The 17,106-nt window shown below is 49.2% G+C and overlaps 1 protein-coding gene across 2 annotated transcripts in view; it reads left to right on the forward strand.

Moving 5' to 3' along the window:
- TAZ (tafazzin) overlaps positions 1-17,106 on the forward strand; it is a 55,157-nt gene that overhangs the window by 23,646 nt on the left and 14,405 nt on the right. For both annotated transcript variants that reach the window (XM_029610237.1, XM_029610229.1), the window contains exons 5-9: positions 10,561-10,646; positions 10,812-10,892; positions 11,282-11,323; positions 12,368-12,430; positions 16,063-16,115. In XM_029610237.1, the coding sequence (XP_029466097.1) occupies positions 10,561-10,646; positions 10,812-10,892; positions 11,282-11,323; positions 12,368-12,430; positions 16,063-16,115 (325 nt within the window). The remainder of the gene's footprint in view (positions 1-10,560; positions 10,647-10,811; positions 10,893-11,281; positions 11,324-12,367; positions 12,431-16,062; positions 16,116-17,106) is intronic.

The raw sequence follows: 17,106 nt of genomic DNA on the forward strand, positions 1-17,106 counted from the left end.
TTGGAGAAGCTCATTAAGTCCTTGGGGGACAATAAGGTGTATAAGTTCCCGGTGGATAGACCAAAGGCTTCCAGAGGTTTTGGCTCTTCCCGGTTGTGTTTTTGGGGGCAGCGCCGTTTTCGCCAGTCTAAGCTGGTTCCGTTTGGCCAAAGACAGTCATCCGGGATATCACAGATTTGGTCTCATTTCTTTCGTGGCCGAAGACCCACCCGAGACGGTGATGCCGCAGGGGCCACAGGAGTCAAGTCCTCCCAATGAAATAGCGCCGGCCCACTCCCCTGTTCCGGTTGTTGGGGGGTGGCTGTCCCTGTTTTAAGAGGAGTGGATGAAAATAACTTCAGACCATTGGGTTCTAAACATTATAGAACACGGCTACGCCTTAGATTTTGCTCGTCCCTTACATGACCTATTTCTGGTGTCACCCTGTGGGTCCCTGGAGAAAAGGTGCCAGGTGTCTCTCACGCTTTTCCGGTTGTTAGACCTCTGGGCGATCGTCCTGGTTCCTTCGGACAAACTTCAGACCAGCAGATATTTGATTTATTTTCTGGTTCCGAAGAAGGACGGGTCCTTCTGTCCGATTTTAGATCTGAATGTCAACAGGGCTCTGAGTGCCCCATTTTCGTATGGAGACGCTACGTTCCGTAATCGCCTCCGTCAGAGAAGGGGACTTTTTAGCGTCCCTTGATTTGACAGAAGCGTACCTACACATTGTAATTCGGAAGGACCATCAGCAGTATCTCCGGTTTATGGTCCTCGGCAAGCATTACCAGTTTCAGGCGCTTCCCTTCGGGCTGGCTACTGCTCCGCGCACGTTTACCAAGGTGATGGTGGTCGTGGCGGCGGCTCTCCATCGCCAGGGGATCCTGATCCATCCCTACTTGGACTATTGGCTCATTTGAGCGAAGTCACAGGAACTATGCAAGGTGGCGGTTGCCAAGGTCTTGCAGACACTTCGCGCCCTGGGTTGGATCATCAATGCGGACAAGAGCCAGTTGTCCCTGGCCCAAGTCCTGGATTTTTTGGGGGCGAGATTCGATACTTGGATTGGGAAGTCTTCCTGAGGCAGGAACGGATAGACAAACTCATGTTGCAGGTTCGGCGTCTCTTGTCCCTGCCAGTTCCCAGGGCGTGGGACTATTTACAAGTTCTTGGTTCTATGGCGTCTACTCTGGAGTTGGTCCCGTGGGCTTTCGCTGATATCAGGCTGTTGCAAAGGGTTTTGCTCTCATGTTGGGACCTCATGTCGGAGGCTTTTCAAGTCCCCTTACCCCTCCAGGAACCGGCCAGGTCCAGCCTAGCGTGGTGGCTGAGCCCCGAACACTTGTCCTCAGGGTGGATCTGGAGGTCCTTCAATGGACCATTGTGATGACAGATGCCAGTCTTTCCGGCTGGGGGCAGTTTGCCAATTTCAGGCAGCACAAGGCCAATGGGCGCAGCAGGAAGCGCAATGGTCCATCAATCATCTCGAAACCAGGGCGGTACGGTTGGCCTTGCAGCAGTTCTTGCCTCTGGTTCATTGTCTGTTGTTGCGAGTGCTCTCCGACAACGCAACAATGGTAGCATACATCAACCGGCAGGAAGGCACAAAGAGTAGTCCCGTAGCAGCGGAGGCGGACGAGCTCATGGCCTGGGCAGAAATTCATTTTCCTAGCGTGTAGCAGATGGTCTCAGGATCAATGGGTATAGTGTGCTCCTATTAGCAGTTGGAGACGGAGTCAGATTTCAATCTGATGTCAGCACTACATATACCCGTGCACGAGGCTTTGCTCTCCAGTTTTTTCCGTCTCCTTAGCAGTTCGGGATTTCACACACGCTTGCACAGAGTTAGAAAACCAAACTCCAAATTTAAAGAAGAAACAAAGAAAAACTTACCTCCAAAACGAGCCCTGTTCTCCTGCAGTGATACCTAAGGGTCCCTCCCCCAGTCGAGATTTCCTGAGGTGATTTCCGAGATCCCTCAGAAGTAAGCCTCTGTCCCGGTGTGGACTTAGCCCCCGGGAAAGGGAGCGGCTGAGAGGCAGTGGGTGCAGAACCGAGCGCGGCGGTGAAGGTAATTCCCTCTCCCCCGCAGCCAGAGACCACCCAGCAGAGGACCAGGAAGCTCCGAGACAAGGTAAGGTAGAAAACTTTCTGTAAGTCTCTGGTCTCCGAGGCTTGGACAGCCACACAGATCGTCTCTCCAGCATCTGTACATTCAGGTTGAGCAGCCCCGTCCGGGCTAGACCCCGATCCAGCAAGAGGGTCCTCCCATGTGGAGACCCCCTTGGGGGGGCCGCCATCTTACTGCATGGTTGCCGGCGCCTTCCCCCCTGGTCGCTGCATCGTCCGCACAACTGAGCCGTGCGCACAGCGGCCAGCCGGGCGCACAAAGTACTTGTGCACGTAGCGGCGCTTGCATCTACGCCATGCGCACAGTGGTGCGCACATCGGGGCTGGGCGCACAGTGGCACGCCCTGGGGTGCCAAGCGCGCACAGCCACGCGCACATCTTCTGTTCCTACTCGCACAACAAGGGGCAGTCCTTTCGGAATAGACACAACAAAAGAGGAGCCGGCTCAGGACCAGGCCCCAGCTGCAACACGCAATGAGAATCAGCAGACCCATCTACAGGAAGAGATCAGATGGGGCAGGCTTGCCCTATTTTACAAAAGATGGGTCGAAATAACGTCGGACAGTTGGGTCCTAGCCATCATCCGAGAGGGATACTACCTGGACTTCCACAGCATCCCCCCGGACAAGTTTGTGATTTCTTCGTGCCATGACCCCTCCAAGAGGAAGGCAGTGGAAACCACACTTTCAAAACTACTCGCCCTAAAGGCAATAACACCGGTGCCCATGCACCAACAAAATTCTGGGTACTATTCCATCTACTTCATCGTGCCCAAGAAAGAGGAAACATTCCGGCCCATACTGGACCTCAAGACCGTCAGTCGCTACCTGAAGGTACCCTTCCGTTCGGTCATACCCTGCATTCGGTCATAAAGGCGGTACAACCGGGAGAATTCCTGACCTCCCTGGATCTGTCAGAAGCCTATCTCCACATACCGATCCATCGCCTCCATCAGCGTTTCCTACACTTCGCGATATTGGGCCATCACTACCAGTTCCAGGCCCTACCGTTCGGGCTAGCTATGGCTCCCCAAACGTTCACCAAGATCATGGTGGTAGTAGCGGTGACACTGAGGAAAGAAGGGATCCTTGTGCACCCATACCTGGACAATTGGCTGATCAGAGCGAAATTGCCAGAGGAAAACCATCAAGCAACCATCAGAGTCATGGAACTACTGCAGAACCATGGGTGGGTTGTCAACACACCCAAGAGCCACCTGCAGCCCTCCCAATCCCTGGAGTACCTGGGAGTCCGGTTCGACGCCAAAAGAAACAAAGTCATCCTTCCCCTACAAGGAGAAGGAGATTGATGGAACAACTACGAGCATTGTTGAACTCCACTCTCCCCACGGCATGGGACTATCTCTAAGTCCTCTGACTCATGGCATCAACCATAGAAGTCGTCCCATGGGCAAGGGCTCACATGCGGCTCCTACAAAATTCCCTACTGTCACGGTGGAACCTGATGTCTCAGAACTACTTCGCCCCCCTCCGGCTATTGGCGAAGGTTCAGAACCTTCTACAATGGTGGCTACAAGAAGACCATCTGAGCGAGGGAACAAGCCTATCCCCACCGGAATGGACCTTGCTCACCACGGATTCAAGCCTGCGGGGATGGGGAGCCCACTGCCAGGAGCTAACGGCTCAAGGGCAATGGGACAAAGAAGAGTCGGCATGGAACATAAACCGACTGGAAGCCCGAGCAGCCAGACTAGCCTGCCCTCGGTTCAGCCACAGACTCCGGGGCAAATCAGTCAAAATCTCCTCCTGGCCATAGATGCAGAGAAGGCCTTTGACATGGTTCATTGGCCTTTTCTCTTTCAAGCATTACAGGAGATGGGATTTGGCTCCTTTTTCCGCAACTGGATCCAAGCCCTTTATCACAACCCTCTGGCACGCATAAAAATCAATGGTAGCTACACCGCCCCGTTTCCGGTGCAGAGAGGGACTAGACAAGGCTGCCCATTGTCACCCCTCCTTTTTGCAATTTTTCTCGAACCCCTAGCCATTTCCATCCGCCGCAACCCACAGGTGCAGGGATTCATTACATCTACCTGCGAGCCCAAGTTGTCACTTTTTGCTGACGACATTCTCTTCACTATTGGTAATCCCGTGGGTTCCCTGCCTGCCCTCGAGTCTGAGCTAGCCCGTTTTAGTGCCCTTTCAGGATTCAAGATCAACTGGGAGAAGTCCGAGATTCTAAATCTCTCCTGCCCCCAAGATATAGTAGGTCAATTGCAGCAAGCTCATGCATTTAGATGGGCGCCCTCCAAACTTAAGTATTTAGGGGTGTATCTGAGTAATAATGTATGTGACTTGTATAATCTTAATTATGCTCCTCTTATTAAGAAAATAGATGTTGACTTGGAGAACTGGGGCTCTCTTCCGCTCACGTGGCTCGGACGACTTGCTACCATCAAGATGAACTTGCTGCCCCGGTTCCTGTACCTTTTTCAGACACTACCAATTCCACTGAGTCGAATCACGCTACTTCAATGGCAACGGAAGCTGCTCCGTTTCTTGTGGCGCCGCCGCCCTCCTCGTGTGGCGCAGTCTGTCCTCTACCAGCCGAAACTACAAGGTGGTCTGGGCCTTCCCAATCTGAGATGGTATTATGCAGCTGCCCAGCTCAGGCCCCTCATTGACTGGCACTGTGCTCGTGCCACAAAGCCGTGGGTCGCTTTGGAACAATCGTGGATTGCGCCGGTCCCCTTGGCCTCCCTTCTCTGGCAACCTATCTCGTCCTGGCGACCGATGATACAGCTTCCACCCTGCACCAGGCACACGTATAACATCTGGAAGCAGTGGAGAACCCGACTGGTGGGCCGGTATGAATATTTCCCTCTTACTTATTTATTCCACAACACCCAGTTTCCGGCAGGTCTACCTACCAAGGCCTATGGACTTTGGCAAGCGGGAGGACTTCTCTGCCTGTATCATGTCATGCACCAGGGTCGACTGGCCTCCTTCGACATCCTTCGAGAGCGATTCCACCTACCAGCTACGGAATTTCTTGCCTACATGCAACTCCGCCATTTTATCTCCCATGTTCAATCTAGGGGGCTCCTGGCTCCCTCACGCTCTCTTTTTGAGGGATACTGTGTTTCGCCTACTGCAATTGGTGGCCTTATCTCCAAAATTTACCAGCAACTACTACAGCGCCCGTTCACTAAACACACTCACATGACAGCTTGGGAAGCTGACCTCCAGCGGCCTCTATCGGAGGAGGCTTGGGAATCTATCTTTTCCAACATATCCCGTGGCAATGTGTCCACCCGCATTGTAGAAGCCAACTACAAGACTTTATATCGCTGGCACCTGACGCCGATGAAGCTACATCGCTGCTACCCGCAAATGGACCGTTACTGTTGGCGGAACTGTCACCAAGAGGGCACATTTCTACACATGTGGTGGACGTGTGCTTTTATTCGTCCTCTTTGGACCTATGTATCACGGCTTCTATCAGACCTGCTTCAGTCTCCCTGTTTGCTCACCATGGAGCAGGCATTGCTCTTTGCTCCCTGCGACTCTTTACCTTTGCACGCTCAGACTCTTGTGCAACAGTTGTGCACGGCGACTAAAATGGAAATTGCTTACCGATGGAAAAGGCCACATCCGCCCACGTCAGACGAATTGCTCAAACGTCTAGATAACGTATGCCTTCTTTATAGACTCACGGCACTGAAACACCACCGACTTTCTAAATTTCTTCAAATCTGGGACCCCTATATTTCATGGAGATCCTTATCTTTCACGGTTGTTTAAAAGTGACATCAAGCACTGTTTTCTTTTGCCTCTACTTATTCATCATTCATTTTGCCTCTATTTATTCATCATTTATCTACCCTACGTTCAGCTCCTGAGTTGTTGTTGACTGGAGTGATGCTAGTCTACTCACGTTTATAGATGATTCTTTGGACTTTTCATGGCATGTTGGGGGGTGGGGGGACTGGGACATGTATGCAAAGTTTGCTGTTGTTCTTGCACCACTGCTTGTTTATGTTTATTCTGTGTATTACGGCAAATAAAAATTATAAATTAAAAAAAAAAAAAAAAATCAGTCAAAATCATGCCAGACAACGCCACAACAGTGGCCTACATCAACCGCCAGTGGGGGGAACCAGAAGCCAGCAGGTGTCCCTGGAAATAGAGCCCCTAATGACGAGGGCAGGGATATCAGCCGCCCACATCGCGGGAAAAGACAACATCACTGCAGACTACCTCAGCAGAGAGAGTCTGGATCCAGGGGAATGGACACTGTTTACAGAAGCCTTCCAGCGGATGGTAAACCACTGGGGAGCCCCAGCCCCCCGGATCTTCTGGCAACCGGGTCCAACACCCAGTTTCCCAAGTTCTTCAGCCGAAAACGTGAACTGCTGTCCCAGGGAATCGGCACTCTCGTCCAGACCTGGCCACAGGAGGACCTACTGTACGCCTTCCCTCCATGGCCATTACTGGGCGGAATCATCCACAAGATAGAACACCACAGAGGGCTGCTCCTTCTAGTGGCCCTGGACTGGCCAAGAAGACCATGGTACGCGGACATGCGAAGACTTCTGGCGGGAAACCCTCTACACCCACTTCCACACAGGGATTTACTCTAGCAAGGACCGATCCTCCACGAAGACCCAACGAGATTCTTGCTTATGGTCTGGCCATTGAGAGGTCTCGCCTGAAAAAGAGTGGATATGCAGGACCAGTGATTGACATACTGCTCCGAGCGCACAAGTTCTCCACCTCCTTAACATATATACGAGTATGGAGAATGGAGAATATTCGAAGCCTGGTGTGAGGACCGCGACATCCTTACACGGACAGTCAAAATCCCCATGATGCTGGAATTTCTGCAGGATGGCGTGAACAAAGGGTTGTCCCCCAACTCCATCATGGTTCAACTGGCCGCTCTGGCCAGCTTCAGACCCAGGGTGGACGGCACAAGCCTAGCAGCCCACCCAGACATCTCCCGCTTCTTAAAAGGGGTCAAGCACATTTGGCCACCCTTAAAGTGGCCGATACCCCTATGGAATCTCAATCTAGTGTTAGACTTCCTAGCAGGAGCTTCGTTCAGACCAACTCGTGGTCTGTTCCTACGGCTCCTGACCTTGAAGACGGCATTCCTCGTGGCAATCTGCTCAGCCCGTCGAATCTCCGAACTTCAAGCACTATCATGCCGGGAGCCGTTCCTCAGATTCACGCCAGGATCCATACAGCTGCGCATGGTACCCTCCTTCCTGCCAAAAGTGGTTTCTCACTTCATCTAAACCAAACCATCTCGCTGTCATCTCCAGATGAGCATAAGGACTCTGACAACTCACGCCTTCTTCGCCACCTGAATGTCGGCAGACTCCTAGTCCGATTCCTGGAATGATCAGAACCTGTACGAAAGACGGACCATCTGTTCGTTCTTCACAGCGGGAAGAAGCAAGGAGAAGCGGCCTCGCGGGCAACCAGAGCCCGCTGGATCAAAGAAGTAATCGAGGCGGCCTACAAAGAGGCAGGCAAGCCTCCTCCTCAACAAGTCAAGGCCCATTCCCCAAGGGCCCAGACAGTGTCCTGGGCAGAATCCAAGGTGCTGTCACCTGCAGAGATCTGTCAGGCGGCAACGTGGTCCTCCATCCATACCTTCTCGAGATTCTATCGCCTGGATGTTCAGGCATTCGCAAGGGCAGTACTAAATGGGCCACGGGCAGCCTCCCACCTGTTTCGGGAGTAGCTTTTGTACATCCCATTGGTCCTGAGTCCATCTGCTACACGCTAGGAAATGTAGAAATTACTTACCTGATAATTTCATTCTCATTAGTGTAGACAGATGGACTCAGCACCCCGCCCATGGCTGCCTCGCAATCAAGAATCCTCGGGGAAACCTCGGGGAAACCTCTCCCCAAGTGCAACACAAGCACGGGAATGCCAACCCTTATCTCTAGTTCAGACACCCATATTACCAGGTGTCGGCGCTTCTCGGTTGAGTGTCCTGGCGGTCTCCAGCTAGAAACCAAGTCAACCAATTCAAGTTAATCAAGTTACTCAAGTTAATGAACTTATCCAAGTTAATCAAAAAAATTATCCAAACACATATATCCATAATTGCTTTTCGAGGAGAAAACTGGAGAGCAAAGCCTTGTGCATGGGCATATTTAGTGCTGACGTCAGATTGAAATCTGACTCCGTCTCCAACTGCTATCAGGAGCACACTATACCCATTGGTCCTGAGTCCATCTGTCTACACTAAGGAAAATGAAATTATCAGGTAAGTAATTTCTACACTGCTCAGGATAGCGGCTTCGCACATTGCCGGAGTAGACAAAGTACAGGTGGATTTTCTGAGCTATCAGAGATTGGATCCCGGAGAATGGGAGCTGTCTGACGAGGCGTTCGTTTTGATATCTCATCGGTGGGGGATTCCCCGTTTGGACCTACTGGCAACTCGGTGGAAAGCCAAGGTGCCACACTTCTTCAGTCGCAGAAGAGAGCACAGAGAAGAAGGGGTAGACGCTCTTGTCCTCCCATGGTCTCGCGACATTCTGCTCTATGCATTCCCTCCTTGGCCTCTGGGTAGGCACAGTCTTGAGAAGGATAAAAGCCCATCCGGGAGAGGTGGTGCTTGTGGCTCCAGAATGGCCACAAAGGCTGTGGTTCGCGGATCTCCTCAACCTTGAAGTGGACGGTCCGCTCCATCTGGGTCATCTTCCGAATCTCCTGCAGCAGTGTCCAGTATTTTTCGACCAGGTGGATCGCTTTTGTCTAGCGGCTTAGCTTATGAGAGGCAGCAGTTGAGAAAGAAGGGGTATCCAGATTTGGAAATTTCCACTCTTTTGCGGGCTCGCAAAACTTCCACCTCTCTTACTTATGTCTGAGTCTGGAAGGTTTTTGACTCTTGGTGTAGCAGGTCGAATGTTTCCCCTAGGCGGGCCTCGATAGTCCACATTCTAGCCTTCTTGCAAGAGGGTTTGGCGAAGGGGCTAGCTTTCGGTTTTCTATGGGATCAAATGGCAGTGTTAGGCTGTTTACATGGGAAGGTGGACGGTGCGTCCATAGTGGCTCATCCGGACTTGGCTCGTTTCCTTCGAGGTGCAGAGCATTTGAATCCACCATGTCAAGCAGTTTGACCATCCTGGAATTTGAATTTGGGCCTTAGGACGTTGTGTGAACCACCTTTTAAACCACTCAGGTGTGTCACTCTGAAGGACCTTAGGATCAAAATGGTGTTTTTGGTGGCTATTTGCTCGGCTCAGATGGTTTCGGAAATTCATGCTCTATCTTGTCGTGAGCCTTTTTGTAGGTTTTCCAATTGTGGCGTTTCTCTTAGAACTGTGCCATCTTTCCTGCCTAAGGTTGTATCGGCTTTTCACGTGAACCAGTCGGTTGAGTTGCCTGCGTTCCCGGATTTGGATCAGAATTCTCCAATGCTCATGAATTGAAGCGTTTGGATGTCAGGCGGGCGCTGATGCGTTACTTGGAGTTCACTAATGATTTTCGCCTGTCAGATCACCTGTTTGTCTTGTGGAGCGGTCCTGGGAAAGGGCATAAAGCTTCCAAGTCTACTATTACTCGATAGTTGAAGGATGCTATTGCTTCAGTGTATATATGTCACGGGCGAGCAGTTCCAGGGGGTCTTAAGGCTCATTCTCAGGCATTCTGGGCAGAAAGTGAGTTGATTTCCCCTCAGGAGATCTGTAGGGCAGCGACCTGGAAATCTTTGCATACCTTTGCTCGGCATTACCGTTTGGATGTTCGGGCTCCTGACTCAGAGAGTTTTGGTAGCGGTGTGCTTCGAGCGGGCTTTCTAGGTCCCACCCCATGTAAGGCAGCTTGGGTACATCCCAGCAGTCTTGGCTGATCTGGGTACGTCAGGGAAAGGAAAATTGGTTCTTACTTGCTAGTTTTCGTTCCTGTAGTACCACGGATCAACCCAGAAGCCCGCCCGATTTTTTGATTCCGCTTGAGAGTTTTGTCAATTTTTTTTTTTCCTGTCATACTATATAGCAGGATGAAGATTTCACAAATGTGCTTATTTTGTACATAGTTGAGTCTCATAATTTTGGTTTGACCATTTAAATTTTGGATTCCTGTTTCCATGTTAATTCTGCTTTGATACTGTTTATACTGAAGGGGCTGCAGGAGGTGCGTTCTACTTACAGGGGTGCCCTTCAAGTTTTTCTCTGTCTCAATCTGCTGGAAGGGAGTCATAACCCAGAGGTCTGGGCTGATCCATGGTACTATAGGAACGTGTTCTTATAGTACCATGTTCTTTTCTTGCCTCAAAACAGCTTATGATCTATAAACGGGGGAGGGGGGGGAGGGAGATGCATGCAGGAGTGCCCCTCAAGGCCTGCTGCAAAGGACAAATCCTCCCTCAGTTGTTTAATCCTTGTAATTACTTCCTAAATATTTTGTATGTGTTGCAGTTCATTAGAAAAAGCCCATTTCTTTCTCCTTTCCCCCTGATCTTCAGGACTCCCGCAGCCACAGAAATCTGCTTCACCCGAGAACTGCATTCCATGTTTTTCAGCCGGGGAAAATGCGTTCCTGTGTGCCGAGGTAAGAGGTTGCAGGCCCAGAAGGGGAAAGGGGAGGAGAAGAGGCGGAGGACTCTGCACGCACAAACCAGTGGCATGCATGAAAAGAAATCCATAGGATGAAAGGGGCTGCAGGGGGTGAGGAACCTGCCTTAAGCATGGCTGATACACCACTTTACATTTCCAGGAGATGGTGTATATCAGAAAGGCATGGACTTCATCCTGGAGAAACTCAATCATGGAGACTGGGTGCACATTTTCCCTGAAGGTACCATGGCCATGAGTGGAATGGGATGAAGTGATTGGGATTTGGTGACAGAATGGTATGAATGGGATGCACTTTAAAGCCTTTTTGTGCCCCACCCCTAGTATCCTGTGGTTGAAAGGGGGGGGGGGAGGGCGCATTGGGAGTCTCTCTTCAGATCCCAGCTAGCAGTGCTGCTTGCCCCACCTCACTGGGGCAGTAGAGGAGAGTATCGCCTCCTGGCACCCCCACTCTCAAGCCCAGACCTAGACATTTAGACTTCAGATGGCATGTGTCGGCCTCCTGTGACATGCCTGTTAGCATGATGTACCAGCGCCAAACCAAGGTGATGGGCTCATGTTTATGTATGTGGTATGAAATCTCTGATAACAGGTCTTCTGTCTTCCCCATAGGAAAAGTGAACTTAACTCAGGAATATATGCGGCTGAAGTGGGGTAAGCACAAGGAGAGGGAGGGAAGATCTTGCCTTATGGGAGATTTTGACGGGAAGGAGTGGGCATAAGTGTGAAATATCTCAGGTCTTGTAGCCTCTAGAGCCATTGAGTTGTGTCATGGGATGCATCGTACAAAACGTTCCTCCCTTACTTGAACAGCCCCAGCTTGGATTATTTATTTATGTACATATACTGTCTTTCCAAACATGATCAGGGTGGTTTACAATGTTAAAACATACATAAAATAAAAGCAATAAAACATAAGAGATTTGCAAAGTCTTATCGAATCAAAACAGAATCTACCAGTAGTATTAGCAACTTGTAGCTGTCCCGTGATTCCGTAGGCTATTCTAAACAGTCAGGTTTTTAAATCTCTCTTAAAGCTTATGGTTTAGGAAGTCACGTGAAATGCTTCAGGCATAGTATTCAACAGCCTGGATCCTGCTACAGAGATGGCCTGTTCTTGGACTTCACTTAAGTGTGCACTGCATAATGATGGAATATTCAGTAGCCCTTTATTAGCTGATCTTAATGTTCTTTGAGGAATGTGTAAATGTAAAACTGTTCCCGTCCATTCAAAATTTTTAATGATTTTGAGAATAAAAGTGTTTTGTATTGAATCCAAAATCTTATCGGTAGCCAACGTAATGACATCAGTTTGGGAGTTATATGGTCAATGTTTTTGCTACCAGTTAATAATACATGTGCTGCGGCATTCTGTAACATCTGTAAAGATGTTAAGGTTGGGTGGGGAGGTAGAGAGAAGAGAAGGGTCAGGACTTCAGGCACTGAAGCACAGGGGTAGAGCATGGTGTGCCCTTGCTGCTTAGGAGGAGGGAGGAAATCATGCCAGCTTTCCCAGCAGGGAATGTTTTAAGACTCCTGTTGTTGAGCAGGTGCCTAATTAGGAGTATAGTAAAACTTTGAATGGCTAAAATATTCTGCAGTGGAGAAGTCTTTAATTATCTCCTGTGAGGCACTGGATTCTGGGATGTCGCTGTTGATCCTCCTCCTCAGCCTGTACTCTGTCTTTGTGCCTCTCAGGTATCGGCCGACTGATCTGCGAGTGCCACCTCAATCCTGTCATCCTGCCTCTCTGGCATGTGGGTAAGTCTTCCTCCCCTGTACAATACATGGTTACACTATCTGCTCCATCCTCCTGCTCCTCTCAGATGGGCGTTTTCTGCAGAGTGAGTTTCTGGCAGAATGAACATCAGAAAACAGGCCCAGATATACTCTCTATAGCATGTCCTTAATTCCCATATTATATTCAAAAAGGGCAGCAAACTCCACCCTGTCAAAAATAAGTACACCAAAAAAGGTGGAGAAAATAAACTCATTTATACCCTGAATCCTGGGCAGGCATATACATAAAAGGTGCCATCATGTAAAGTGCTCAGTGCTCATCAAACCAGCAAGCTGGCAATTTTGCTTCACCAAGAACACTATTAGAATCAGGTACCACAGGAGGACTTAAACCATAGAATCTTACATTCCCTGTACGTACAGGATCAGTCCAGTCCGCTGGGTTGTGTCTCCCTTCCAGCAGATGGAGTCAGAGAAAAAAGCTGAAAGGCACCCCCTCTTATACTGGTGTGCTACCTGCGATCCTTCAGTATTTCTCTGACTCCAGCAGATGAAGGTGACAGAACCTGCGGTCCTGATCCTTTAAAAAAAAGAAAACAAGGAAAACAAAGCAAACTAGAAATTATAAGACCTAATGGTGTTTGTTTCCACCAGTGGCTAAATCAAGCTGTTTAAAAAAAAAAAAGTAGTCTTCTTTCTGGAGGTGAGCAGACTCAGTTCTCCCGAGGCTGTGGCCTTGGTTGAGGCACGGCTGGGGTTAGATACCCCGTTAGCCGTTTTCCCGGAGTCACTTCTTCTACCGGTGAGTAGGGGGGATTTACTGATGGGCCGGGCCCTCCCCCTTGCACCCTGAAACGGCATAATTCCTCGGGGGGGGGGCTGCCTGTGCCGCGATTGAGGTCCCAGGGGCATTTTTTCCCCTGGGTGGCTGCGTGTCAGTATTTTAAAAAAAATAAATTTATTTTTCTACCGTGCGCACAAGTTTCCCGGGGCTCCAGAGGGGCGATTTTCGCCAATTTTTTCGGCCTCATGCTCACTCCCTCTCCGCTGGTATGCTGCGGGGGTTCGGCGTGTTCAGCATGTGGGGAGCCCGTGGCGCAGCTCTCCCGCGATGGCCTCTATACACTGTGTTCCCGCCGTCTAGCGCGGGAACGGCGGCCATTTTGCCTCCACCATGCTCCAGTGTAGGGCTAGATGCAGGAGATCCCTCCTCCACTCTCCCCGCCGAATTTGAGCCCTGTTAGACAGCGGCTCCCAGTGTCTACCTTCCCTCCGAGCTCTGCCTCCCCCCCCCCCCCCCCCGTGGGGAGGGGGGGAGGCCTTAAAGGGGCAGCTTCCCTTTTCTTCCATCGGTTTGTGCGAATGAGACCAGCTGTGCGTCCAATTTTTGGACACGTAATTGGACACTTACTTGGGCGACCAACTATTTAGCGGCATCTGATTTTGCCATGTGCTTGCCTGTATGCATGATCTGGGCTAGGGCACTCGGGTTTTGGCACCCATCAGCACAGGATTGTGCACTTAAATTTTGGGACATATATATTTTTTACAGTGTGAATTCAGTGTGCTGACAGACTGATGGCACCTATAGCTAAGAAACCTAAGCGCCTTTCCCTCTGTGCTACCAGTCATATTCGGGCATTTCAGCCTGGCGTTCCCTCTAACTTGTGCTAGCGCTGCTTAGAGGCTCAGGGAGAATTGCCTTCATCTGATTTTACTAAGCCAGGTTCTTCCCAGCCTGATAAGGGCCTGCGTAAAGATGTGTCAAAGGGGCGCCTGATCTTGCAACTCCCTTAACTGGTTTATCAGCGGGGGGAGGTAGCCCAGTGGGGCACAGCACAGGTGCCTTCTGATTTTGGCATGGATCCTTCTGCCTTTTCTTGGGTAGAATTTTTTCAGGAATTACAATCCTTTCTTCAGGCAGCGTCCTCTGCTCCGACCAATCTTGCCAGGTCAGAGTCTCAGGTAGTGACATCTTGCACGCCTGATGCTGCTGTTAAGCAGTGAAGTACACACCTAGATTGGCAGCCGGTCTTCCCGAGAGGGATCCAGATGGCACGGATGATGAAGAAGCCGATCCTTACTCTCTGGAGGATGGGGAAATCTACAATATTTATTTATTTATTTATTTAAAGAGTTTTATATACCGTTATTCGGTGAAGCCATCATAACGGTTTACATAGCGAACAAATATATTCAAGGAAAATTTTGATATTATTATAACATTGCGAACATTACAGTAAAAACATAGAATAACAATTCTAGAAAATAAAGTAAGGTTGGAAGAGGAGGGAAATGAGTTAGATAGGAAATATGGTTCTTAGTTCATTTGAGAGTAGATATGAGCAGATTATTGGGGGTCCGTGAAAAATTTGCGAAACAGTAAAGTTTTTAGGTCTTTTTTGAAGGTTTTAATGTTGTTATGACAAATTGGATATCATTTTTATGCAACAATTTGTTTCACAGGATTATAAGAAGGCTTTCATGATTTGTTGTTGTCTAAGGAGGCTGAAGTCCATTTACAGTTACTAGGATTTACTACTCATTGGACTTAATTTGATACTGCTGCTGAGTATTTACAAATGACTGTGTGTTACGTGAATGGGTGTCTTGTGTATATGTTAGGAATGCTTGAAATTCCTTGTCTCTACTTGGTTTACAATGAGTGGAAGATGATGCATTTTGCTCTGACAAGCTATACTTTTTTTTCTATTTATATATTTTCTTCTTACCTTGTATTTTATGGTGTTTTTTTGTTCTATACTAAATATGTCTCACAGTTTGAAAATAAAAATTGAAAACAAAAATCTAAAAGATTGGTAGGGCAAGACTTTCCTTTGCAAAAACCATGTTGACTCTTCCTCATGTCTATATGTGTGGTCACTAATTTTGTTTCCAAGAATTGCTTCTACCATTTTGCCTAGCACTGATATCTGGCTCACCGGTGTATAGTTTCCCAGAGCACCCCTGGAACCTTTTTTAAAAATTAGTGTTACATTGCCAGATTGCTGGTATGATGAGCATTGAGCACTTTACCTCCTTTTACAAACATTTCTGCACAGGGTTTGGTGTATAATTATTTTTATTTTCTTCCCCTTGTTTTGGTGTGCTTAATTCCCATATACCATTTTTCTAATATAAGTGCTGTGTGTCTGTCAGTTTTGATATTCAGAGGGGAATTCATTGACTGTCTTGCTCCAGTTTTACCCCCAGGCTTTTCCCTTGCACTGGACCCCAGGGTATGTCTCCTGATTAAATCTAGAGCAGGTTTGTGCACAGGAGCAACATTTTTGATGAATCCCTTCCCCAAGTGCCTTATCCTTTGTCTCTTTCTATTTAATTTTCTTTGGTTCCTTATTCTAAACATCTCTGTAAAAGTCCCCTTTGGGAAGGGATGGACACAAATTTAAGAGATGAATGGGTTTAATTTGCATGGAAGGAGGGGGCGGAAGGATACGATCACCTTGGGCCAGGATTTCCCAAGAATCTCTCAGGAGGTGGTAGGTCCTAACCATCTTGGGGAACCAGTTGGGGGGGGGGGGCAACTGAAAGGAGGGAGATAGCAGCTGCACTCCCCTTCTCCACTGCCAGTGGTGCTGGTGGCTGCCTGTGCCTCTATTGTTTGGGTTATTTTTTTCCCTTTGCTTTTTCAGGCATGACTGATGTGTTGCCCAACAATCCACCGTACGTGCCCCGTGTGGGACAGGTATGTTGTGTGTCTGCGTCTTGCTGTGTATATTTGTGTGCTTTCTCAGTTGAGATATGTAGATGTAAGTGTCTATGAGTGTATGTAGGCGTATCTCTTGGGAAAGTGATGTGCAAGTATTAGGATGCTGTCTAGAGATGAGAGGTTTGAAGAAACTGGAGGAGAGGAAATGTAGTTGCACTCCACAAAAAATGGGAGCAAGGAGATGGACAACTGCAGATCTAGCAGTCTAACATTTGTAGTTGGTACAGCTATGGAAACACCACTAAAAGAAAGGATAGTGCAGTGCTTAGAAGTGAGAAGATTGCAAGACCGCAGACCACATGGCTCACAAGGGAAAGATCTTGTCAAAGAAACTTGACTATTTTTTTTTTCAGTATCTTTATTAGAGATTATCACTGAGGAACATGAGGGAAACTATCCTTGTCTTCAGATGATACAAAAATCTATAACAAAGTAGATACACTGGGAGGCATGAAAAACAAGAAAAGGCCTTTAAAGACTGAAAGAGCTGTAATAACATAAGATTTGCCATACTGGGTCAGACCAAAGGTCCATCAAGCCCATTATTGTTGTGTCCCGCGCCCGTGGATGGCCACGGGCGCGGCCCCCTACCTCCACCGCGGCGGCGACCCGCCTCGGCAACCCCTGAAACGCTCCCCGGGGCCGGTGCTCATCACCCCGGAGATGGTCCGCAGTCTGGCCGCCCGCTGGGGGAGCCGTCCCTGCTCCTCCCTCTCGGCGCTCTGCTGGCTTTCCTCCTCGGAGGAAATCCAAGATGGCCACCGCCATCTTTAGGCGCGAGGCCACACCCCCCTGCTGGATTTAAAGGGACCTGAGCCCTTCAGTGATACTCACCTGTTCCCTGTACGTACCAGGATCAGTCCAGACTGCTGGGTTATGCCTCCCCTCCAGCAGATGGAGTCAGAGAAAAGCTGAAAGGGCACCCCCTAGATATACCGGTGTGCCACCTGCGATCCCCCAGTATTTT

This window comes from Rhinatrema bivittatum, chromosome 1, assembly GCF_901001135.1.
Source record: "Rhinatrema bivittatum chromosome 1, aRhiBiv1.1, whole genome shotgun sequence".
Lineage (NCBI taxonomy): Eukaryota > Metazoa > Chordata > Amphibia > Gymnophiona > Rhinatrematidae > Rhinatrema > Rhinatrema bivittatum.